This window comes from Puntigrus tetrazona, chromosome 5, assembly GCF_018831695.1.
Source record: "Puntigrus tetrazona isolate hp1 chromosome 5, ASM1883169v1, whole genome shotgun sequence".
NCBI lineage: Eukaryota > Metazoa > Chordata > Actinopteri > Cypriniformes > Cyprinidae > Puntigrus > Puntigrus tetrazona.
Window position 1 is genome coordinate 1,673,024 of NC_056703.1, and position 27,035 is coordinate 1,700,058.

The 27,035-nt window shown below is 37.3% G+C and overlaps 2 protein-coding genes and 1 long non-coding RNA gene across 5 annotated transcripts in view; 1 reads left to right on the plus strand and 2 right to left on the minus strand.

The window, feature by feature from the left end:
* Positions 1-21,263, minus strand: ypel1 (yippee-like 1). 3 transcript variants are annotated; one of them, XM_043240298.1, is made up of 5 exons: positions 20,799-21,263; positions 16,451-16,738; positions 8,238-8,281; positions 6,284-6,392; positions 1-3,440 (listed from the first exon to the last, which is right to left on the minus strand). In XM_043240298.1, exons 2-5 carry the CDS (start codon positions 16,565-16,567, stop codon positions 3,351-3,353), a joined length of 360 nt encoding a protein of 119 aa, XP_043096233.1. In that variant the 5' UTR covers positions 16,568-16,738; positions 20,799-21,263; the 3' UTR covers positions 1-3,350. The 3 variants fall into 3 exon arrangements, with proteins under 3 accessions (XP_043096233.1, XP_043096234.1, XP_043096236.1); XM_043240299.1 differs by lacking the exon at positions 20,799-21,263 and adding an exon at positions 19,455-20,771; XM_043240301.1 differs by lacking the exon at positions 20,799-21,263 and adding an exon at positions 16,861-16,974.
* LOC122345819 lies at positions 17,086-24,651 on the plus strand. The gene is made up of 3 exons (XR_006251038.1): positions 17,086-18,441; positions 18,977-19,211; positions 23,110-24,651. It is a non-coding gene; the product is annotated as an uncharacterized LOC122345819 (long non-coding RNA).
* mapk1 (mitogen-activated protein kinase 1) overlaps positions 23,409-27,035 on the minus strand; it is a 21,470-nt gene continuing 17,843 nt past the window's right edge. The window contains exon 9 of the mRNA XM_043240297.1: positions 23,409-26,072. The gene's annotated coding sequence lies outside the window, so the exon portion shown is untranslated. The remainder of the gene's footprint in view (positions 26,073-27,035) is intronic.

Below are 27,035 nucleotides of genomic sequence, written 5' to 3' on the forward strand. Positions count from 1 at the left end.
TGCAATACCATTTAAGCTTTATTGTGATATCTGAATAGTTTACAATACAGTGAAAACAGACAAATGTGACTTTTCTTTACTAGGACAGAATGCAAAGCAATGTAATCAAGTAAAAAGAAGAAAAAAGCTTTTTTGCATTGAAGAAGAAAAACGAACGAAAGAAAACCAGGCACGACTTAATATAGCCATTATAAATACAACATGCTGTAGACCTTATATTTTAACAGTCCTAAGAAAATAACTCGGCAAACTTATACAATCGTTTCCTTTGCATACCACTGTTGCCTTAAACTAGATGTCGTCTGAATGGCAAATCTCAGAGTAACAGCTCTAGAAAGGTTTAAAACCAGTGTCACTAAAAAGAAACAGCAGTAAACAATCTTTTCTACTGCCAATATCAGAAACACCTTAATATGTTGCTGTAAAAAGACAAAATCACAATAAAAAAAAGGAAATTTCCCACTTGGTATTCAGAGAGGCCACAAACTGGATTTTTTTGGTTTGACCAAGTGGTTCTCAGTAAAAAGGTTTCGGTTGAGCGATGTCTTATTTTTTGGTGCACACTGACAGTGACACTGGCCTGGATCTAGTTCTGTTTCTGAAAATCTTAGGGAAAGCTGTTTTTTTTTTTTTTTGTAAAACGGTCTGGGTCGGTGTTTCTATTGTGAAATTTGGGCAGGTGAATCCAGCTCACCGCTGACCATGATGCTAAAACACGACCAGCAGACATTCTGCTATTAGGCTCTCGACTGGAAACTATTGAAAAATCAACTTTAATATTAAACAAAAAAAATAAAAATACAAAGCTCATTATAGTCAAGCTAAGAGAGCACACATCAAAACACGCGGTGAGACAGCAAAAGAAGTGTCATAAAAGGAAACAGCACAGAGGAACTAGTGAACGACAGCAAAAACGTCTACAAATAAAGTGAGGGAAGGGAACACGCATACATGCATCCAAACACACACACACACACACACACACACACTCTCGCCATTCACACACAAATATAAAGCCAGAGATACAGTGAACAAAAGTGCTTCAAGTCGGGGAAGTAGAGAAACTAACCCAGTAGAAATATGTATAAAACCTTAAATATGTTACTTTATGTACAAAACTGTGTGAGAGGGACAATGTATTGTCTGTAACTCTGTATCATCTTTCAAGTAAGATATTTCTACAACTATTTTGTTTGCATTGTCTTTGACTGATTCGAAGGTCACGTGACCGGACTGACCTTATCGGCAGCGAACGCTAACTGAGGGTTCACCGCTCATTCTACTATTGCCCACCATCCCACCCACCCTTAAGCACAACGAAACCTCGATATTCATCTGTACGATTCGATATATTTATATATATTTAATTATATTCGATAAAAATCTACATTAAATGCCCCTCTTTACCTCTACAGGAAGCAAGCTCCACCCCCTCCCGATCTAACAGCCCCGCCCCTTTTATATACCGTTTCATAACATCACTAGCTTCGACATGGAACTATGAAAAAAATACTGGATTATATCTGACTTTCAAGTGAATAGAGGTTCTGTGAGGTTCGCTTCCAAGTTCGTGTCGTTTTCGAGTTCGATATGAAGCTCCAGCAGAGCTTCTAATAGATGTGCTGGGTTCTCGGAGTCATGCGCCGCACAACACAGAGGAGAGGGAGATTTCTTTTCTTTTTTTCTTTTTTTTTTTATCTTTTGAAGAGGCACAAGATTCATGCTGCTTAGAGGCAAAGATGTGGAGAAAAGCTACAAAAGGAACACATCCGCTCGCATGCTCTCAGACAGTCCGGGTAAAGTGCAGAAGGTTTAAAGTGAAAGCTCCGGATTGCATTTATCTCTATTAGCAGCAAAAGAATCGCGTAACGCCACACTGAATGGTTTCCCGACTGTAAAATTCGAGACCTGCTTCTGATGCGCAAAATCCAATTGGACGAATTGCGAGCGTAGCGAACAGGTCTGCCAGCCTGCGGAAGAAAGCGAAAGCAGCAGATTTCGAGTGTTTGAAAGTAGAGGGAGATGATCAAGCCAGCAACCACCCAACCCTGAAAATCATTCAAAGCATCTAATACAATCATTCGATTATTTTTCATGAAAAAAAGGCCATAAAATGGACAGACTTTTGCCTCTAAACCCATGAACAAGGCCTCTGCAAAGTGCAAACAAAGTAACTGCATTCAAGTATGCCATAAAACATAATGTGTAAAACACACTGAGCTAACATGCGTGTGCATGTCCAGACATGTGGTTTAACACATAAATTACACATAGCAATGAACATATACATGATTGTAATATCAACAACAATAGTTTTGTAAAATCTTGTCATCATTTGGCGTGAAGGGGGATGAAAATGTAACGCAAACAATGTTCCGAGGACACCAGTTTCAGATTTCCCCAATGTCCAGTGCATCCAAACGGCTGTTGCTTGTCTTGTTTTTCTCTCGCCTATAATACGGTTGCAAAAATGGAACCTGCCACAAATGCCAACTCAAAGACGCGTGTTTGTGTAATCTCACCAAAAGCACCAGAGACAACTAAAGCTCCTGTAGGGGTCAGACGCTACTGCTGTACCAGAGTGTCCCACGAATTGCACAGTGAAGTCATCCGAGGAAGAAAAAAAAAAATATACACATTTCAATTCTGAAATAAAACAGGTAAAACGCAGGGGGGAAATGCCATGCCACTGCAATGATGAACGCCCACCCCCCCCCATCTCAAATATACTGCTACATAGCCTAACCCTGAAACCAACCCCAACTCTAATAACGCATGTCAACTGTCACTACCCCAGAGTGAAAGGAAAGACAATCAGAACGGGTTTGACTCAGAGAAGAAAATATAAAAAAAGCTAACCGGTAACATCAGTCCACCAGGAAGGAGTCGAGATTCCTGTCAAAAACAAAGAAAGTACGCACACCAAGACGCACACCTCCTGCTCGTTCACGAGGATGTCAAATGAAAAAATGAGACTGTGTCTTCTGGATACTGTTAACAGCTTGCACACGAGGAGGGCCGAGCACACTGAAACCAGTTAACGGGGCAGTCGAACAGGAAGGGAGAAGGTTCGGATCCCAAAGTGTTGACATGTACATCTCGGAAAAAGGTCCTAGAGAGTCTTTCAGTGACCGTAGACGTCTGCGATTCGCTTTCCGTCGCTCTGCCTTTTGAGTTTTGTGATGACCCGGTAGAGATGTCAGGATGTGTCATGGCCGACGGTGGCGTGTGTGTGTGCGCGCGTGCGTGTCTGTGCGTTTTTTTGTTTGTGTACGTGTGGTGGTGTCACTCGGCAAAGTCCACGGCAGAGCAGCCCAAAGGTCACTGAGCTGAGAGCAGGTTGGTGAAGGTCACTCCCAGCCATTATCTTTGATCATGTGAGCCAGCTCGATGATGAACTTGCCTTCTTTGTATTTCTGACTGCTCTCAAACGCGTGCTCCTGTAACAGAGAGAGAGAAAAAAACACATGAAACGTCAGGACTGAGAAACATACGGTTTTGAATACTGCAATAAATCAAACAATATTTCTGTCTACTTAAAGGGATTGCTCAACCAGAAATGAAAATCCTGTCATCGTTTACTCACCTTCATGTCATTCCAAACCCATAATACTTTGGTTAATCTTCAAAACGCTAATTAACATATTTTTAATGAAAGCTGAGAGGTTTCTGTGCCTCCACTGAAAGTTCAGGTAAGAAAAACTCCCAAAAAAAGATCATAAGATCAAAATACGCCAAAAAAGCCTTAAAAGAGTGGTTTAATCCAAAACTTGGGTTTTAAATTAGTTTGAGCACTTGACACACTCACTTGCGTAATGCACTATATGTATGTGTTTGTCGAACATTGTCTGGATGTACATAAAAGCATTAATTTAATCTGTTTATTATATAAGGTGATTGTATCTGATCACAAGATTTGGATTAAAACACTCACTTCATATGGGTTTGTTTTATGACGACCATTAAGGCTATTTTAAATTTTGGCTTCCTGGACTTTAAGTAGAGGGGTAAAAATCTCTCAGGTTTCATTAAAAATATCTTAATTTGTATTTCAAAGCTTAACCAAAGCCTTATGGGCTTGGAAAGACATGAATGTCTAAATTTTCTTTTTTTTTTGGATGAACTGTCCCTTTAACAATAATGAAAAACAGGATTTGACTTTCTCTTAAAAGAATATGATATTGATACGCTTCCTCACCAGTTCACCCAGACTATGTATTGAAGTTACAAAAATAGAAACTGCAATGTTTATCACAACTGCTACATATACTATCATATGACATATGCCACATTTACATATGGCTTTTGCTTGGCAGCCATCTCCTTTTACTAGCATGGCTGCACATTTTTGGGGTGGAGAATTGCAAATAAAATATTCTATAAAATAAAAAAATACTAAATATTATTATTTACTGCTGCAATAACGTTGCTGGAACTACACTGATTCGAAGATCTCAGCCAATCATAAGAAAGGCCTTTAAGGTACAGTAGCCAAAACAGCCTGTTAGAAAGAGGAATTAGCATGTTTAAAAGAGATAAATAAATACCTATAAAATGCAGAATCATTACATGATATGCTGAAATTATATAAAACTAGCTATTGCTTTAGCACGGTCAGCTTAACTAAAGTCTTTTTGACTGCTTTAGGCTGTCTGAATCTCCTCTCACACCTGTCCATTACTCATCTGACTTAAATCTGCCCACTGGAGCAGTGGTGTGTCATCGTGCCTCTGGTTGTAAACCCTACACTGCCAGCTTCCACTCAGTTGACTTGAAATAAGAGCTGTTCCTGTGAGTTTCTCATCAAATGATGGTGAAAAGAGCTAAGAGAAACTGGTCTGTGATCAGTGTTTCAGTGTGGCTTGAAAAGGTTTTGCGATCATACGTATAGAGACCTGAAGACTAACAAGATTGAACCATGAGCGTAAAATCTCTCTTAACCAATCCTGAGACATAGTTAGAGCTTTGGTTTAATCAGAAAAACAAAACATACCTGCCATCTACAAAAACTGCAAAAAAACAACGCGATATAACTTTCCTATTATGATTAGCTTTGTGAAATAATTAGATTACAAACAAATACATTAACACAATACTACTGAGAGATACGTTAAACACAGCTAATGACATGTTAATGGGGACAAAATAGTTAAGTAAGTTTGGATGGGTTGGAATATATGAAAAGTTCATTTACAGAAATCATGTTTTTATGTTGTTGTTACAGCTATAAAATTGAATAACAACATAATAGGATATGTTGTTATTCAATTTTATAGCTGTAATTTTAGTTATTTTTTACCTAATCTAAACAACCTGACCACGGTTCGACTGAGATTAATTAAATAATTGAAAACAGACTTTTTGGAAATGAACTCTTCATATGGCAAACATATTTAGCATTTTTATACTAAGTAGCTCATCGCTGATTGAAAAAAGAACCTAAATCTATATTTATCAATATTTTGGAGTTGGTAAGAATTTTGTTTTATTTTTGCCTCTTACACACAGAAATGCATAAGAAAATACATTATATATTAACATATTTTCACATTATTTTCATGATGAAAAATCAGAATTTTCAGTAGCCATTATTTCAGATTTCAGCGTCACATGATGCAGTTTCACATAATTAATGTAGAAATCTTTTGCAAAATTATAAATGTCTTTGATGACAATATTAATTGAATTGCTGAATAAAAAGTAGTAATTATTTTAAAGAATATTTATTCATTGTCTATTTCTGTACATTTGTGGATAAAATGTATTTAAATATGAATAAAACGCAATTTTAAATGTTAAATTCACGTTACACATCTGTTAAGCATTATATTATGAGACAGTGCGTGTTTTGATTACTTATTAATGAAAGTTATTATAAAGTGTTATCAAAAATGATCTATTATTTAGCGTAGCTGTTTGGATTGCTTATGAAAGCACAACAGAACAAACACTTACGGCAATAAAGTGGGTCCTAATTGAGCGGTGAATAAAGACATATAGAGCTAAATGTGTGCTGGACTGCAGTGAGAGGTCAGAGGATGTTAATTCTGGGTCACTAGAGACCAGCGATGTAACGGGATATCAGTAGACAAAAATAAAGAAACCCACACAGCTCAGATTATCCGACTGCTGTCACTGCAACTGCAGAACAAGCACTCTGACAAGCACGTATCAGCAAAGTGCGACACCTCCAAACAAAACACAGCTTGTCTTGTGATGCAAGGAAAAGGCGTTTAAAATAACAGTCTATAATTTGCACGGAACGGCAGAAAAGTTAACTCACGTATTTCCAGCCCAGAGTGGTTTTACAGTTTTCACAGTAGATGTCCGCCACAGCGTGTAAACCTGTCAGGAGAACCCTCTCCTCTGCTGGACCACAACCGACATTCACACTGAGGAAAAAGAGGTTAATCGATGGTCAAAACGATAGTTCGATGTGTTTTCTGAAAGTCATAGTGGGTCGCCTTTACTGGAGGTCAGAAGCAGAACTACAGCAGATGAACTACAGGCTGAAAAAACTATGTCTACAACGGAAGTGTCCAGCGGCCATGCAGCATCACTGCTATGACTAAAACGTTTCATTTTCAACAGAAATTATGAACATGCATAGGCTATTTTAGATTAAAATCTAAAATATTAAATTCAATGCAATTTATGTAAAAATTGTTTTACAAATTGTTTTGCTCATCTTTAATGGGGATTAAATGTTAGTAATCCTACAAATAAGTAGCAAAGCCGATGGGGACCTTGAGCTGGCCTTGATATAATAGCTGAAATGTATATATAAATGTCTTTACTATTTAAAATAATTGTTTTCTATCGCAATGTATTTTAGAATGTAATTTATTCCTGTGATGAAATGATGACTTTTTAGCAATTTCTTGTTTTCAGTGTCACACGATCCTTTTAAAATCATTCTTATTTGTGCTCAATAAACATGTCTTATTATTGTCAATGTTGAAAACAGTTGCGCCGCTTAATACTTTTGAGCAAATAATAATATTTGTTCTGGATTCTTTGATGAACAGAAAGTTAAAAAAAATAACATTTTACTTAAATTAAAATAGTTATATTATTGTCTATTCTGACACTTTTGATCAGTTTAATGCTTCCATGCTGAATAAAAGTATTTATTTTTTTTAATAAAAATTGCACTGACCACAAACACAAAAAGTTAGTATATGACATTTGCCAATAACGTGACGTGCATCATCAGGCTTTTCCGGTGGTAATATAAAGTCATTTTATTAATTTTGCATTTCATAAAGTCTGTAATATTTCAAGAGACTCTTAACTCTTAATAAAAGGATCTTCGCAATGGCATTGCTAACGCTCATGCACTACTGTGGACTGCCTGAGGAATTTCACAGTTCGCTAACACAAACACATTTAATCTAGACTTTATCATCATAATATCTCGCACACAGCGAAGCGCTAGCTTAAACACACTGGTAGCGCTATGCTTAAATATGATGAATCATCAACTTGCATCATTAGACAGCAGTGCTATGTTTAGGCCTAAAGCTCTTGTGATATGCAAAACAGCTATTCCCATTCCTCTATGAGCCTCTGATGGAGATATTAGAGATAATGTGCAGTCACCCGGTCATTATGACAAAATAAACTTCAGGGTGATATGGGTGACCCATCAGCCTTGAAAGTTTTTTTTTTTTTTTTTTTTGCATAAACAACCAGGTAGATAACCCAATATATACAATACCATTCAAAGTTTACTCTATTCTATTTAAGTCTATTCTGCTTACAAGGGTGCATTTGTTTGATCAAAAATATAGTAAAAACAGTAATATTATTGCTGTTTAAAATAATGTTTTATAATCATTTTTAATTATATTTTAAAATGTGATTTATTCCTGTGATGCAAAGCTAAAATGTCAGCATCATTACTACAGTTTTCAGCGCCAGATGATCCTTCAGAAATCATTTTTATTATGCTTCATATTTCAGTGAAAACCGAGATCCTTTTTTTAGGATTCTTTGATGTTCAGAAGTTCAAAAGAACAGCATTTATTTAAAAAATAGAAAGCTTTTGCAATATTATAAATATCGTATTGCCACTATTAATAATTGTTTAATTCAACGCATCCTTGCTGAATAAAATAATAATTTCTTCAAAAGACAGACCCAAAAACTTTGAACAATAATAGTGCATAATTTTAATTCACAACATGGAAAATGCTATAAATTATTGATGTGAATGAAATGAGATATATACTTACACTGAGTTGAAGAGGTAGGCTCGTCCCTGGCTGCCTTGGAATGACTAGAGAGACAAAAGAGAAATAAAATGTTATATATATAAACACACATTATAATCACATATATATGTGATAACGTTACAATTAAAGTTCTCCCACACTCACAGATACAGCAGACCTGCACATGGTTCCCATGAAAGAGTGTGTATATATGTGTGTGTGTGTGTGTGGTGCTCTCTGTATGTTTGTCTATGTGCGTGTGAGTATGTAGAAAGTCTGCCTGAAACAAACTGTGTTCTGACAGCCAAGCTCTGGTCACAGGCCAACATGTGTATTTCATAAATGAGTCTCTGCATATGTGTGCGCAAGCATGAAACAGTGTTTCTTTTTGGAAAATGTGTGCGTATGTGGGTTTATGAGACTCCACATAATAAGCTCCACACATTGAGCTGACTAGTGGAGAGTGAAGGAACAGAGCTGCTTTTATTCTTCTTCATAAAAATGGAGATAAAGCTGAACGCTGACAGAAGGCACTTCTTTTGGGCTCCCATTCAGTGTTTAACTGGATTGTTCACCCAAAATGAAAGCTCTGTGCCTATTTGCTCATATTGGTCACCTGTATGGCTTGCTTTCTTCTGCGGAAGCACATATGTTATACATAACATAAGTAAAAGTCATCCATAAAACTCAAAAGTCAAAGAAAAATTTAAACAATATTCACTGCAATCCCTAAAATCTGATGCAGGTCTCCTTGGCGTGGTAACAGAAGTAGTCATGCAATTTGTGAACAAATCTCTTATTTGAATCAGAACTTTTCTTCAGGGTTTTGAGTCAAGTTTTCAGGTTTTACCTGAAAAAGATATTTTGAAGAAAGTTTGTAACCAGGCTGCTTTGGGTCACCCTTGACATCCATGGTACAACCTTTTATCAAGATATGGTCCTTTGTGTTTGAGAGAACACAGAAATTCATACAGATTTGTAACTACTCATGAGTGAGTACATGACAAAATTGTAATTTTTGGGTGAACTATTCCTTTAAATTTCGAGTTTTGAGTTTGCTCCTCTAAAGTCAAGGCTCTTCTATTTCTTTCTGGCTACTTTGTCTTATCTACTCTCTCTCTCCAGTGATGGTTTTAAAAGCATTAACCCGTTTAGCCTCTACCACACCCTATTAACACAAATAATAGAGTTTAGTCCAAACAGTCTGGACTAGCAAGTGTTATGAGGGAAATACTTCAGTCATATACCCAGCAGCACTGCAAAAAGCAAAATTAACAGCATATACAACGTGTGTGTGTGTGTGTGAATGTATAATTAGCACATTTATGTATAAACATACACATTTATACATATATATTACACTAATAATACTATTAAAAGATAAATAATAATACATGAAAATAAAGTACATAATACATGCTGCAAAAAAAAAAAAAAAAAAAAAAAAAAAAAAAAAGATTTACCACAATATTAACTAAATTTAATCTAAAAATGAACTATTTGTAAAATAAGATCATCTGGAGATGAAATTTGAAATGAAAATATTTGCAGACTATGACAAAATGTGCAAGCATTGAATTTGAAATTTAACAAGTCTTCAAAACACTTTTTAGCGTATGAGCAATGGTTAGAGTGACGCTTGCCTTAGCAAATAACACTAATAATGACACTCAGTCATGGTGAGAATACACTGAGGAGACTGTGAAAATATACAAGAGAACTTAGTCATAAAAAGTTGATCTGTTTTTAGTAAAAGCACATTATAGTAGTAAGTGTGTAAAGGTTAGGCAAACATGGATGGAGCACTGAATGCTCTGCCACACCAACTAAACATATGGATTGCCAAAAGCATTTGCAGTGCTTTTCAGATTAGGACAGCTTTATGGGAACACTTCAACACAACCTCACCAATGCAGTTAATTACAAATGAATATTCAAATTAAGCACATCTAGGATTTTTCCATAAATGCAATGCATGCTTATTGTTGGTGTAAGTGGCTGGATTTAGGCCAGTGTGCTCCTGGTAACCAGCTGTCATTCTCGGTCGCAAGAGCTGGGACAGGGCGAATCGGCTTTACTTTTCCACTGCCGATGACCCGAGTATAACTACAAGCCTAATAAAGACTGTTAAAGCCCACAGCGGCTGTCTGCGCTCTTCTAAGAGGAGTGTCTAACTAGCTCGAGCTGAAGGCAAACGGGTAATTTTATAGGGACACTGACACAATGAAAGGCCCCCGACTGTGTCGTTTTACACTGTGGGACAAGTAAATCTGGCTCTAGCTACAATGGTGGTATGTGCATAATGCACATGGGAACGAGGGGTGGGGGGGTGAAAGCAGTGCATTTGGGAGGAAGAGAATGCATTTAAGCCAGATCAATGAGATTTAATTACAGATCTGCCTCTATTATTATGTTATAATTACGAAAGCCGTGTGCTACAGTCCTGGGAAACATTCAGTGCAATAAGCAAAGAGACACATTAGTGACAAAATGTTTTTATGTAAGCTTCCAATTCAGCTGGACATTTAATACGAAGAGAGAGTGTTTTCTTTCCATTCATTACTATTTTGCAGCAGAAATTCCCTCACATTGTTTCAAGTGACTGTTTACTTAAGGTTTTTGACATATGGCTTGAGGATATCTTGGTAAGTGTTGTTCGGTTTACGACTACTGTAACCATAACAGCAGGCCACACAGAAGGGATCCCTGGGAATCGACAAATCGCTCATTTTTGCCAGAGGATACATTGCTCTTCTAAAAATATTAATGAACACTTTACCGTTTTTCCGCATGACAAGGGCCAACGCTATTTGGGTTAACCTGTTGATTCAATGAAGTAAAGATCAATTATTTAAACTGGCGGTTTGGACTGTGTAGCCTACTGCATACAGTGAATGTTGCATGCGAACTAAAGAGTGAAGACTATTTCCTACAAAACCTGGAAAAGCATTTCAAAACATTCTACCAAATGCATGCACATGTACTGGAATTGGTGACCTGTTACATAGACTTATAGTTCTTACACTAGTCATCTCAAGTGGTAATTGTCTTAGTTGGTTAAATAAAAACTGAATTAAAGTTAATTAAAAAGTAATTACTGCTAGCTGATTAAACTCTTTGTTACCACTTAAGAATGCACTTAGCCAAATTTACCAGTAATGATTTCTATCTCTCATATCTTTAGCATGATTGACTGTCAGATGTGATATTCAAATTGTGACTTCCTTTGGTTGAAGCACTTGCGAGGTTGCCTAGTTCAACCAATGTTACGTGCATTTTAATGAGTTATCACAAAGGTCAGACAGACTGCTAATAACATACACTTCAAAAGTCTGAGGTCAGTAAGGTTCAATTTTATTCAGCATGCATGCATTATTTAAGGAATAGATTACATTTTAAAATGTATATTATCAAAGTTCAAATATTTTTCACAATATTAATGCAAACAAACATAATGGTGAGCATAAGAGACTTTTTTAATTCAATTAATTAGAATCTGCATTTTGGCATGTGCGTATTAAGGTATTTGTGCAAGCTTAAAATTATACACTAGTATAAGCTATGCTTTGAAACTACAAAAAGTGTTACTACAATCCAATCAATGGAGATTTGGAGTATGTAGCATTGCTTTATGATTTCATATGCCAGCCAGAAGATGTATGGCTATTATCAATTCACTGATTCATGATCATGTCATAAACTTTGACCAACATCATCCACCCACTTCAAAGGATATTCAGTCCATAACCAGAACATCAAAGAACAGGCATCTCTCAGGTCTTTATGCAAAATGTCTGAGATTCTTCCTGCAGCCAACACAGACTGATTTTGATTGCAAGCCTAAAACTTTCCACCTGGCTTGAAAACAAAACCACCCATTCTTCCCTGCCTCTTTTGCCTGTCTTCATTTATCTATTGGCTAAAGACTTACTCAGCACTGACTGGCTGACTTTCCTCCCTCTCTCACTGGTTTTAAGTCTTCTGCTAATGTAACCTGAGATTACTGTTGTTAAAACAGAACAAGTGGGTCATTTACTGTTCCTATCAAAAGGCACCTGGCTCTGAGACAAACTGCAGTCAATGCTGGGTTTGTTCTAATTCTTTTCAATCATTACCTGATTGTGGGAGCAGTTAAGAGGCACATCTGATAGAAGAGGTTTGGTAACCTACTTTAACTACTGAGGAGGAGAAATAGAGTTTTATAGAAAAAGGACCAGAAACAGAAAACCCATCAACACCAGACACAGGCAGGTCTTCATAAAAATTCAAAAACCTATAAACAAGCAGTTGTACTGATAGATTAGCATGTCTCCAGCCTAACAACCTAATACATTTGGCCAAAACAAGGCATATTAGAAATTGGTAAAAAAAAATTGGTACCTCAAGTACCAAGTTTGAATACCTCAAGTTGGTATTCAAACTTGGGTCGGCCATATGTCAGTGTACTACATATAAGGCTATCACGCTGACAAGTATAAAAACATTAAAAATGATGTAAAATCAATAAATAATCTGGCCAAAATACGGCATCATAGAAGGTCAGATTATGCTGCCAATGTTTTAAAACAGGTTTTGTGTTGGAAAAGTGCCTATGGTGCAGGACGATTAGTTACGTTCTGAGCATTTTGTGTCGCTCGACTATATAAGAGATTGCTTCATGTATAAATGTTTTTATATTGTAGAAATACTACCCAATGTCCCATCTCTGGAGCAGATGGGGTGTCTGCCTGCAAGCCAGAGGGGTGCTTGATGATGACTTACTGCAGCAAAGCTTTAGCTTAGCCTTTCCACAATACTGTCCGCATTCCTCCAGTGATGTTTGATGCCGATCCAAGAGTTCAGCATGCGAGTCCTGCTTTTCGTTGGCTAGCACCATGCGTGCTAATCCTTTCTAATGTTGGCAGGTTTGTGACTGCATAATGCAAGATACCTCGATACCTCCTAGTCTATGAAGGAATGCATGAGTAGGACGAGATGCATCCTTTCAAAGAAGGTTTCACCACAATTAATACGTATCAAAGAATGATAGTATTATGAACGATATCAACAAGAAGAATGATATCTGGCATGGCAAGTCTTTTGTGGCCATGCTGGAAAAATGAAAGTATGTCATAATCAAATTGACCTGCTTTACCAGTTAAAACAAAAAAGCCACAAACATTTTCCACTTTTGACTGCTAACAAAGGCCTCCATTCTGAAGTAAAGTGGGTCATCTTTACGGCACCATCTAAATGTCAGGATATGCAAGGAACATCTGTTGAGCTTTTCATGGTTTAAATGTCCATTCACGCCCTTAAAATCTCCTTGTGGATAACATCGCAGGAACAATGTACCCTTCATAATATACGATCTGCCATCGAGCAAGGCCATTTGTTAATGAAATGAAGACGCGTGCCATGAAAAGAGCCCTTAGGTTTGCAGTAGCTACAGGAGAAAGGCGCTGGACCCAGACTATCACCCAATGACATAATCAGCTTAGAGGTAATTCTTGGCGCTGAGGAGATGAGATGGAGAAAGGAAGTTTCAGGAGAGCCCAACTCAGCCATACAGCAAAACCGCTTTTCACTCACAGCGACACACCTCCCTAGAGCATGTGGTGTTTTTCAAGTGCTAAGAGCATTAATGCTTTTATTTGGACACACAAACAATCCTGTCCGAGTGCGCCGTGGCTAAATGAAAAGAGACTTTCTGAAATATTGCGGAGGATAAACGCACTGGAGCCTGAGCGAAGCCCATTGAAATAAATTCAGTATTGCTCACTGTGAAATTACATTCTTTGTCTTGAAGTTTGTCCCTGGTCTACCTTCATGTCCAAGAGTGAGTTTAACTGGCAAGGATGCATACAGCGAGGAAATTAATCTGTGTAAAGAGGGCATGATATTACTGCTGCTCTCCACAGATCTTATTTTAGATCCTGTCTGTATTTATACATATGGCAATGCATCATCATTATGTGTCAACAAGCCATAACTTGGCGGTAATGAGACATTTTAACAGTAGATTTTGAGATATATATATCTATATATATATATAATGTATGATAAAATGTATCAATTAATACCAGTGACATGGTAAGCCATTGGCCAGGTCAACTGACGGAAGTGCATTATTCAACCTCATATCATTTTCAAAGTCTTTAGCCATGGCGATATATAGCATACATTTCAGTCATATAATAAATATATAACCTATATATACACATACACGCACACATGCATACATATTTCTTTGTTTGGGTGGAGTACTTTTAGGCTTGACCTGTCACATCTTACAATACCACGATAAAGAATTGCATCATTGCATATCTACATAATTTACTACCTCAACAACAACAAAATACGTAATGGAAATACAAGTTAGTCAACATTCCATTCCTCAGGTCAACATAATCCATAAAACAATGCTGGATCAACAAGAGGACACATTAAATAGCTTCAAATTTATGACCCATAAAACAGCTGTGACGTTGCTTCTTATTGTACGTGAGAATTTTAATTAGGTGCTTGTTCCGTCACTATAAAAATGAGGGAGCTAATCTCACCTAACTGGGACTGGATTCGTGAAAATATCCTTAAGAAAATATTTTTGAACTTTTTCAGGAATTTATCTATGAGTGTATTATCACAAAAAAATATCTTATGTTTATCAAATGACAGGTGGTGTTTGATTGCATGGCTTGCTGAAGATTTGCTGATCAACTAAAAAAGCCTGTCTTTTTGCACTGCATTGCAGATTACTGTAATAATCATAAAATGAGGGTTCTTGCCGTACAAAAATTCAAAATAAGGTCCCCGTTTAACAAAATTTTGAATTCTACAGTCATCACACATAGACATAACTGATCGATGTGTATATAATAGATCACTGATATTACTTTTTAATACTTTGAGAGTTCAAGTGATATATATGTAGCTAGTGTTGTAATGAATGTAACAGCCCAACAAAATCATCTTACCTTTATGGAGATTATACCTAACTTTTAAGACAAGTTGAAGTTTTTTTCTAACAAACACTAAACAATGCTAACAGACTTGATAGTTGGGTTTTTTTGCAGTGTGTTCACTTGCTTGCAATGCGTTGGCATTGGTCATAGCTTGTTTTGTTAAAATTATTATTAATTGGTTTTTGGTGATACTGCAATCTGGCGACAGTAGCTACTGGTTGTGTTAACTGTTGTCGTGTGAAACATCTTGAAGAGATTTTCAGGATAAGAACATTAGATAAGATGTAAGACGTAAGATAAGATCAGTCTAAAGAAATGTTTTTGTAAATCTTGAAAAAAATTCTAAGCTTAGAATAAGGAAATAGAAGATACCAAGAATTGTATTCTTAAGAATGTTTTGTGAATCCGGTCCCTGAAACCTAATATTCAAATTTCTTGACCAGGAAAACAAGAACCAACCAACCAGTGTGCAAACAGGTTTACCAAACCACCAGTTTTCAGATCTAAACTACAAGAGGGTTCGATTGATCCTGACAGGTGCTGTGCATACTGGGAAATGGATCATCTCTTGCAGTAGCGTTAACAGCTTAGCCATCTGGGAGAGTGGCACGTGCCTCCTGTGCGAACATATCCTGTTATGTCCAACAAACAAGATGTAAAGTGTCTGCTGTGGTATCACAGTACACCATAAACAAAACGGTACTGTAGTTAAGCTGGTAAACCTATTATGGGTGCTGTCAGGAGACACAATAAAAGTCTAGTCGCAGAGGCGTGACTTAAAGCATGTTTCAAGGTAACAGAACAATGTTATATAGTTGTACATATACATATATGTGTGTGTATGTGTATATATATATATATATATATATATATATATATATATATATATATATATATATAAGAGTATACATGTATACATATATATTATATACATTATATATTAGTGCTGTCACACGCTTTATCATGATTAAATGAAAATTTGTTGTACATAATATGTGTACTTTTTTCATTTATTATGTATATATATATAAAAATATACAGTGTATATTTTGAACGTATTTATTTACATGTATATACAGATATATTTTATATATAATATATATACACAGTACTCAATCGCATATTATGTAAACAAACACGATTAATTGTTTGTATGCAACAGATTAATAAAGTAATTATAATAGTTGCATATCGCATGCATATTTTTAAACTTTGAAAGCAGCTAAAGTGATGACAGCATTGAATAATGTTAAGTTTAGTTAGTTACTTCCCAACACCGTCTCCACTGACCTTTGAGATGAGCTCATCGTGATTGGCGAGATGTGCCCGGCAGTGGATGCAGCTGTAGGTTCGGTGACAATTGGGCAGGTAAGCCTGAAAGGTCTTGGACTTTGTCATTTTCACCATCTCACAGTCGTGGTGCTCCTCACTGGGTTCCTCCGGGCTGGCGCTAGACGAGTTGCAGCTCTGCTGAACTTGCTGACAGAAGAAACACTGGAAGATGCAAGCAAAAGCCGTCGTTGTTGTGGAGTGGATGTGTGGCACGCTCCACACAGACACCACAGGAGAAAATACAACCTGGAAAAAAAGGGAAAGGAAGACGGGGAAGGCCATTACTTTCTGGAACAAACATACTCTATAATACCAAACTGTAAAAGATTGAACTGAGTTTAAAAACAAAAAAAAAGCTGTTCACCCACTGTTACATCCTTTACTCATCCTCATATTCGTCCGAAACCACCTTTGAGTTTTTTTTTTTTTGAAACACAAAAAGAGAAAGTGCACCGTGGTCACTTTTCCATGCAATTACAATAAATAAGAACAAGAGCATTTAAACTTAAAAGATAGAATAGAAATTAATCATTGAATTACGACATTTTCCATTTGAACCTACATCAGCAATTAATACATTTAGCAGATATCTAAAGAGACTCATGCGGCATTCTGTGTATTTCCTGGGAATCAAACCCATGACCTTGGTGTTGCCAGCGTCATGCTTAACTTGTGCGAACCATTTCTTAAGCATAGAAAATTAGTCCTAGAATTGCAAGAATACTTAGCAAACGACTAGCTGAAATCAGATAAAAGTGAAAGAAAACAATCACTTCCTCTTCACCCGTGACAGCTTAAGCCTGAGCAGCCTGTGAGGCGTTGTGTGCCTGATGAAGTGTGAATAATAATGGTTTTCCCTCCAGTGAATACCACATATTTAAAATTCACTTTTAGCCAACAATAGTTGTTTAAGCATGTCCAAAACTGCAGCTAGTTGCCCGTGCATCAAGAAGACCCAGCTAAATTTTACTGCTACTGTGGGAAGTCCAGTGTCTTAATACAAACTATTAGAGGATGACATTCAATTCAACTTGCTTAACCAGGCCAGACTGGCCCCTTATTACAAACGCCGTACATTAATTACATTATTTGCACTTATTTCAATAGGCTTTTACATGAGCTTTGCTAACTGACATCCCTTTTTGGCATCTTCCTTTTTGCCATCTTCTGCCTCTTTTCATATTTTACATATTGTTCGAACAGACAATAAGTAAATAACAGGAAACTCTGTATAATGCACTAATGAGGGGGCAACAACACTGTATGCAACAGAAACAAAAATGCAGACACACTTCCGCAATAGCACAGGAAGCTCCAACCATGCAGACCAACAAAACGCGCGAGCTCTGCTCCTGTGGCGCCAAGTGTTGCCAGATTTTGCTAAAACAAGCAACGCGTTCTGACTTACCTAACCAAAACAAGCATGAAGCAGCAATCCCATGTCGCTTTCGTTTGCGTTGAACAGACATTAAACAAATGTAAAATTAATCCTGATGCGAAACAAAGCGTGACGTCCTCCTCCACGAATAATTTAGATGTTTTACGTGTTAAAACCGGCCAGCTAAATATCTCTCATGCACGCACGTGAAAGTGGATTCTGAGAATAGCAGAAAGAGGGAATGAAAGAGGAATCGTGCAACTGCTTTTAAAAATTACATAATATACTGCGGTGCGCACAGCAGGTGGGAAAATTTTACATCTGCTATTACGGTAGATTATAATTAATTGTGCTGTAAATCCCAAGTTCTTACCAGTCAAGTATGCGACTGTACTGACATAACTGTTATTAATAAGCCCTCAAAAATATCCAGAATTACAAGCGACTTTACGTAAACACATAACGCACGACGTCGCGTATAATAAGCGGATATGGCAACACGGTCGCGCAGCGCGCTATGTGGCACGCGTCTCGGTGGAAATGAGAACTTGTTTACCTGTAAACAACCTATGTGGGTATTCAATATTTATTCTTTTTGTGCATATCTACGCAAAACACGTAAACATAAAATGTCTAGATTATCGCCCGTATTTAACGCCTTGTGTCGTAAACACGAAAACGACCACATCACGGGCTCGCGCAAACGACAAGTCAAGCGTGCTTTCATAAAGACAAGTTGATTTTGTAACCACAAGCATCGTGAAAGTATGTTTATAGTCGCTCGAGCTGTTAAGCGGCCGATTCAAACAACGAGAGCAAAAGAAGCGTTAAAGAGGACCCGAGGAGGGAGAACCTAAAGGGAGATCAACAGCAGACAAACAAAGGAGGTTCATGAGCGCGTGTTAACCTGAGAGGATAAGGCTAATCATGAGCATTATGGCTTAAGGAAAAACAATAATAGCTATAGCAAATCTAACCATTTAAGAGCTCGAATGGCCACGTTGAGCTCTTAACAACTTCTAGAATAACAATAAGCGAGTCACTTATTCAGTAGTACTCATTCGGCGTAAACATTAGTTTCTTTCTTTTGTTTTACTTCCCTGCAGAGTGACAAACAACTGAAGCAAGGTCTTCGTAAAAGCAATTCAGCGAGCCAACAATGGGCTACCAGTTACAAAAGGTGCAAATTGATTGTTGTCAGCGGGATCTTTAGAGAAAACAACAAAGAAACTGTGCGACCAACGTGGAAACAAAACAAAGACTCGTGCTTTGTGACAAAACCAGGAAGCGCTGAGTGACACAGGGACTGAATTTGAGACTTGATATCGGCAAACACCAACGGTAAATTATTTTTGACTGCATGAATAATACAGCACGCTTGAGTTTTTTTATTCCGCGTGTTTAACTTATAAATAGCGCGCATGCATCCCTCTCCGCATTCTCCGCTGACAGACGAGAGGTTTAGAAAGGAATGGTTTTGAGCCCGTGTTAATTAACTAACAAGCGCTCTACAACAACAATCACGTTTTCGCGTATCAAACATGAGTTTCTAAGCTTGAAAAACAACGTAACGTCTCAACTTACCACCTGAACTGGATCTCAGTGCGAAGTTTGGCATGGGTTTTCTATGGGGAAGCTGGATATTGTTTTTCTCCAGAGTATATTTTGTGATATTCTTTTTATTTTTTTTGGTTTCGGTTGTCTTGTCTCGGCGCAGATTCCGTTTGAGACCTCAAACTGAGACTATCTGACAGGTTTGTGTGTCGGTTATGCTGTACATTTCTCTAGTCTTTGTTGCACTCTTTGTGTTTGTGAAGAGACTTGCTGCTTTGTGAGTGGGCGGGGCGTGGCGTTACTGGCGTGTACAGCGTCCAATAGATGGGCTGCAGAGGGCGGGGCTACCAGCCGAGCGAAAATAATCCCGGATGTGTAAATAAATACAATGTAACTTAAAAGATTAGATAGGTTGAGATAGTGACTTCATCGGATTCGCGTTTTGCATTATGTTCCCTACAAGAGCTGCACGCGTAAAGAAAAACAAATGAACGGGGTGAAGTGGACAGAAACGTTTTAGATGTTTTTTTTTAATTAGTAGTGACAATAAACTATTTAGTATTCGTTAGGTAGTTAATGTCTTGCATCATAATCTGTAGTTATTAGTATCCTGTCTACTTTTAGCCATGTAATATCACCGATTCCTTATTATAATACACACGCAAATCAATTTTTAGCAATATTGCTGTAAAATAGGGGTTCACGAAGGGGTGGGTTTCACAGCCTGACAGCACTAAAGAAATGGCCCCGTCTTTATGCGTCAGAGAGCATCTGCTACGCCTTATAAATAATAAGTGACTGCCTAAAATAAATGGTCACAAAAAAAAAAACAACAACCCAGAATTTTAGTAGCCGTGCGCAACTACAACGCCAGACGCGATGCGCAACGTTAAAACTTCCTTACATTCACGCCAATGCAATTTCCATCGCGTTCGTTGACGGCTCAAAGACGAACTACCTACGGACACGGACCGACAGACGATAATCGATACCGATCAATAGTTTCAAAAGCGAACGGGAGGGCGTGAAATCGTCAAGTCTTGGTCTAAATAAGGAAGCCTGTCGCGTCGCCGCCACTGTCCTGATGATGTCATATGTTTTCATTCTGCGTCCCATTTTATAACTCCATGGTAACCCGCAGCTTTTCACACGGACGCGGGGCAATTATTACCCAGCTCGCATAATAAAATAAAACCAAAGACCGCCGTGCTTGATAGCGTCGTGATACCGTGTCGTTTAAAAACACGGCGCACCAATGTGACCTTCGCCGAGGCACTTAGGATGCAGCGCTCTTAAAGCAACTCGCACGCTGGGTGTTCTGCGTCGGAAAATGTCACCAAATGTGGAAAGAAAACGCGCTGCAGGATGCGATACCTTTCGGGAGGAAGTGGATGAGTCGTTGTCCCCGCTGCAGGGTTTCTCATTTAGGAGCGCTGCCGCGTCCGCGCGTGTCACGACGGTCCGAGATGATGCTGCTGTTGTTGTTGTTGTTGTTCAGAGTCCGCCGATCATAGTTCTTCCGCTGTGACACACTCTTCTCTGCGGATTTTTTTTTGTTTCTTTCCTTTTTTTTGAATGAGACCGTGATGCGGTCACGTACGAGGCGTGGGTCGCTATTAGTGTGCGCTCCACGCTCTCTAACGTTTACATCTGTCCTGTCCTTCATTCACAAATATTTCGCACGCCACAAAAGCACGCTACCTTACTTGCGGTGAAAAAACACAAAAAAGTGAATAAAGCACGCTGAGTGCGTATTTTGCAGAGTTTTGTAGGTGCAATTTTAAGGCTACTAAAATATATGATGATCTAAAAAGCACATCATCATCCAGGGAAAAGAGTAATATGCAAAAAAGGAAGGGGGATTAATTGTTCTGTAATATTTATTTTTTTCATCATAGTTCACTCAGTAATGCTGTAGAGTTTAGGTAGCTATTACATTTACATTTAAATTAATACAATTATAATACGATTAATTAAATGTTTTTTTTATTAAGATACTTTTTGAATAAATAAGTATTGAGCACCGAATGTAAATGTATAGATTTCTTTCTTTATGTGTTTATACGTATTATATTATAGTTTAAAAGATACCTCATGATTCTGGTTGTATATAATAATACTATATATGTCAGTCATATTACAGCCAATGAACATTACAGTAGTCGTTTCCAACATGTAGTATGGGAAAATGTTGAATATACAATACGCAGAAAGTGAGAATAATGTTTTTATCGAACGTTTTTGAGAATATATGTTTATTATGGCGACATTCTCCTCCGCAGACGTGAAAACCAATTAGGTTGAGGATCGTTTATGTCAAACCAATCATATGCCGAGGGAGATCGCTCACCGAGCCAATCACCGCAGGCTCCGCGCGCCAGACAAACACGAGCCCGCGCACGCAGCATCTCGCTTGTTTTCGATAATGCGCGTTCACTGCAGCGACACGTGCCAAATCGCACGGCGGCGCGCAACAGTTTTTATAGCATAACACGTGGTGCAGGTAAACAGCGCGAAGGCCCGGATGTTGGTGCTATTTTTATCTTTCAACTCCGTCAACAATAACGTCATCAGTCATAATGTAAGTATTAGCTGAAACGATTAATATGACATAGCCTATTTATTAGTGGTAAATAAACCCGTTTGGCCAAATGTCAGTAGAGGTTCTGAAAACTGCTTCGGATGCTGGCAATATGCAAAAGTATATACAATACGTTACAAACTTCAAAGCCTTATTATCTGTTGTTTAGCGGGAGTTGTTTAGAAATCGCAGTCAATAATATGTATAACTAGTGAGAATGAAAGTATTTGCTCGTCGTAAATATAGTTATACTCTGTCTCCATCTACTGTAACAACACTGCAATTGCTCTAGCAAAACGCTACAGGCATTTTTTTAATTATTGAAATTGTCCAGTGACTGTGGTAGACATACAGCCCAAAGACTATATAATAATAATAAAAATAAATTATTATTATTAGTAGTATTATTAAAAGGTCCCTGCTGAATAAAGTAGTCCTCTAAAATAGAGAACTGTATATTATAGTGTAGTTATGCCCTAACAACAACCCCAATAATAATAATATTAAATAATATTAAAAATTATACTACTATACATTAAAAATTCTTATCATTAAGGTCCAAGCAGAGACCTGCTAATCATGGAATTCTAGCCGTAGTATGATGACAACTAAAAGCAAAAACATTTTTAAGGGTATTTAAAATATATTTTAATTGGCCATTCAATTAAAATGTGTCCGAAAAACTGTATATTTTTTATCCCGAATTGTTTGCAAAATGTTATGTGCTTTTAGCTTTCATTGTTCTAAACCCATTGTTCTAAACTGAAAATTATTTAAAGTTGATAGCATTTGTTTCCACACTATGAAAATAGAAAATAAAAAATAAACCTTAATTTAAAAAAAAACCAAAAAATTAAAACCAAAAAACTAGCACTAGTCCTGACTCATATTAATTCAAAACTGCTTTTAGAAAGCTAAGGTTTAGATAAAAATCTTGTCATCGTGCATTAGTGTTCAACACGAAAACATTTATTCTGAATTATTATATAACAACAACTGTCACATTTTCACAGGAGAACACTTTTAATGTGGAGTGCTTTTAGCTAGATTCCACAGTGCTGTTAACCGTTTCTCATGTAATTAAGTCTAGTATTTTTTTTTTAGTCCTCATCAAGCTGCAGACACTGCCACCGGTTGTTATGGACAGCAGGCTCTCACAGGAACCAAATCAGGCTCATGCTCGTTTATTATTACATCATTGCACTGCACCTTTTCTTATTCACTCAATCAAGAGTGCAAAGAGGAGCACTTCTGTTGCTGTGCCAACCAAGGCAACACAATGGACTCGTCACGTCACGTCGATCGCTGCCGCGCATCCAGCCTGAACGCAACTCAGATCCAGCTTACTTCACAGCTCATCTTAAACAGACACCAGCGCTGATATCAAAGGAGAAGACCGAAAATATAATACAATTGGTTTTATTCTGCAGTTTCTAGGTTACATGACTTGGCAGATGCAGAGATCAAGATGGGCAATGAACATCGGCCGTCTTTTTGAGCATTAAAAACAAGCCTTCGAGACATAATGCCACCGTTTTCAATAGATTCAAAAGATTTTAATATAATTTTGAAATATTTGTAATCACAAGTTTCCCCAGAGGGACCAAAACCTGGGGATTTCCAAGCTCAAAAGTGAAAATCACAACAAAAATTCGCCATTGCTAACAAAAAGGAGATTAATACACAAAGACATTTTTTTTTTTTACAAGATTAATAATAATAAATCACTAGACATTCATTTTTACAATAAAAACAGTTCCGCACAAAACGTTCAAGAACTGAAGGCAAAAAGCAACAGGATCAAACCAGGTAGGGCAAAAAGAAAAGGCGTATTTATTTTTCTTTACTTCCTCAAATGATTCACAAAAGCTGTGACAAATAGGACTTAAAAGTACATAAAGATTTTTTTTTTTGGTTTTCACTTTTTTAAATATATATATAAATTTATATATATATATAATTTCAAGAGTATACCGCAAAAAAGTCACAACTGATCCCCAACAAAAAGCTGCACAATAAATGTTGTTATTCATGACGCATAAAGGCACACAGAAACAGACAGGCTGCACACTGATTCGGCAGAAGCTATCTTACAGAGTTTCACCATTTTTTTTTTCCTTTTTTATTTATTCATTTATTATTTAAGAGAAATCGCCCATTCTCTCCTTGATCGACCAACATCTGATACCACCACTAGGTGGCGTCTTGCCAGATGTGTGTAGATGCAAAAAAAAAAAAAAAAATGTAGGGTTAGTAAACCAGAGAGAAAGCCAGTGTGGGGAAAGAAACACTCGCTGAAGCCATGCACATATGCGCATACCGTTATTAATAACTTAATGCCTTAGACGTCCATTTTCTCAAACGTTCAAGTGCTGTATAATTTCACAAAAGTATGCATTAATCGCGCGTACAGTTCCAGGCGGACTTTCGTTTCGCCCGGGCCTCGACGCACCACATTATTCATTCACCAGCAGATTGAAATGGATTAATAAAAAGGTGCATTTCCATGGCTAGAGGCTCCTAATTTCCACGTGGAGTTAAACCTGATTGAGCTAGTTCATCTAAAAAGCTAATCTTGATTAATAAGAGTTTTTTTTTTTTTTTTTCCTCCGAACACTAAAAGGAACCTGGATTTTTAAATAAGTGCAATCTAAACGAACGAGCAAAATAAAGAGCTTTTTCTTCCTTTTTGAACTGATTATGCTCTATATAGGAAATATGAGACCACAAAAGGTAAGATATAACAAAAACCTGAGAGTCCAATAGCGGAATCCCCAGCAATGTGGCACTTCCATTTTCTTTGTATAGAAAGCTTTTTAACAGTCATGCAAGGGCACAGTCTTATTGATACAAGGCGGCTGGGGGTGCAGGGAAAGCACAAAAGACAAAGAAGTTTACAAAAAAAGGAAATCACGAATACAGATGAGCAGGCACTGTACGTTTATAATAGACATTGATTCAATATGTACCCATAGTGACTGAAAACTAGGATTGTTCTTTGTCCCGTGACAGAAGTTTCTCTACGCCTATCTAAATGACAAGTCTAGTTCCTAGATGGACCTATGTGCATCTTTATATTAAAAAAAACACACCTGGATTTCAGGATGCATGTAAACCTGCATGGCACTAGCCTTTTTGGCGGGTAATTTGAGGGCTTAGATCAAATATTGGACAATAATTTTCCAAGGTGGCTGATCCTTGTCTTTTCTTTGGTGCTTAAGCAAATGTAACTCATTAGTCTCTGTCGATATACAAATAATAATTATTTATATACGTATATTAATGTAATTACAGGTTTTAATGTATATAAATAATTGCAGGTTTTTAAAAATCTAACGCGTGTATATGTATATTAGTCAAGTCACCATATGGGGTTCTAAAATAATCTCAATTACAGGATTTGAATCAATTTTAAGGGGTCAATAGTAAATACACATTTGCATTTATGAAAACGTATTAAAGCCTTAAAATGGCACCGTGGCAAATTTCGCGCTCTGTGCACTTTGAGGAAATTGGCGATGCACAACGTGGATAAAATGCGAGTCCACTGCATATATATTTAAGAATAGAGGAGATCCGAGCCCCCGTTCTCTCCCCGCTTGACCTCTGTGGGACTTCAAAATGGCTTACAGACACTTTAGAAAAGCAGCTTGTTGGAAATATTAACAAGACGCTTAGAAAGAAGCACAAGAAAAACACAATCGTAGACGGTTTTTACTGAAGTGTATCAGAGGACTAAAAGAAAAAAAAAAGGGGTTATTCGGAATCGGAAACCTTGACGAGGTGTTGTCCCCAAACACGTGGGCAAACTTTCACACAGACGGGCAGGAAGAGAGTGTGAGAGAAGCTGAGCTGTCACTGTAATGAGAGCGAAGCAGGTGAAGGGAGCAGGAGTGCATGTTCTTCGGCTGGGGTCAGGTGAACTTTGAGGGCTGTCTGTAGTTTTGGAGTTTAGGAAGAGGAGGAGATAACGATGAGGTGATGAGGGCGATGAAGACCAAAAGAGGACCACAGCGCACAGTGGAGTGGAGACAGAAGCATCAGCATGATCGGATCAAGACCAACACCTACAAAGCAAAAAACAAAAGCAGGATTAGCTATGGTTAGAACATTACAAATAACAGTGTTTAATTATTTACCAAAGTCAACTTTACAATAAAGGTGCTATATGTAGGATTGACACCAAGTGTTTGAACTAGATACTGCAGTCCAAATTTAAAATATTATCTTCTTATTACTCATTTATATTTTTTCGACCCAGCTCCTCCTCTTCAGACTTGACACAAATACACACACACACGGGTTGCCAGACTGACGAATGCACACGGCAATGAATGAAATGAAATACGCTGTGTTTTCCACAAACTGGCAACCCGGCGTTCTGAAATACGATTGGGTAAACCGACAGTGGGCGGGTTTCACCAAACCAAAACAAAGTCCTGAAATTTTCAAAAAGGAGAATAATTGACTGTAGCATTGTTTTTCAGATAAACAAGTATGTTAACTTGGCACGTTTCGTAAATATCTGCAAAAACAGTGTGGTATTTTTATGCTTTAGCAGAGTCAAAATCCTATAGACAGCACCTATAAAACACACTACCATTCGTATATTAATTCTGTAAGAAATTAATACATTTATTTATTAATACAAGTATACGTTAATTTGATCAGATACAGCAGTAAAGACTTCAGATGTGCATTCATTAAATAATACTGAATAAAATCAGCATATTAGGATGATTTTTGCGTCGTGAAATATATTAATTAGAAATCAATTATTTTATAATGCAATAATATTTCACAATATTATTAATTTTTGGTGTTTTTGATTAAATAAATGCAGCCTTGCAACACTAGGTTGGATAAGATGCTACATGTAACAATTATTTGTGCTGCCAACAATGCATCGCACCAGCAGGCACAGAGGTCAAAGGTCATTGCTGACTCCAATTCATCTACACTTCATTAATTATAGAAGTAGAATAAAACCGCTTCAGCCTTTTAGTAATATTCATGTTCTTGGCACTGTT

Excerpts from the sequence above, each read along its gene's own strand:
- ypel1 (XM_043240298.1), bottom strand. The coding sequence starts at position 16,567 with ATGGTGAAAATGACAAAGTCCAAGACCTTTCAGGCTTACCTGCCCAAT. Across the intron at positions 8,282-16,450 it reads ACGATGAGCTCATCTCAAAG|TCATTCCAAGGCAGCCAGGG; the intron begins GTCAGTGGAGAC and ends TTGTCTCTCTAG. Across the intron at positions 3,441-6,283 it reads CCACTCTGGGCTGGAAATAC|GAGCACGCGTTTGAGAGCAG; the intron begins GTGAGTTAACTT and ends TCTCTGTTACAG.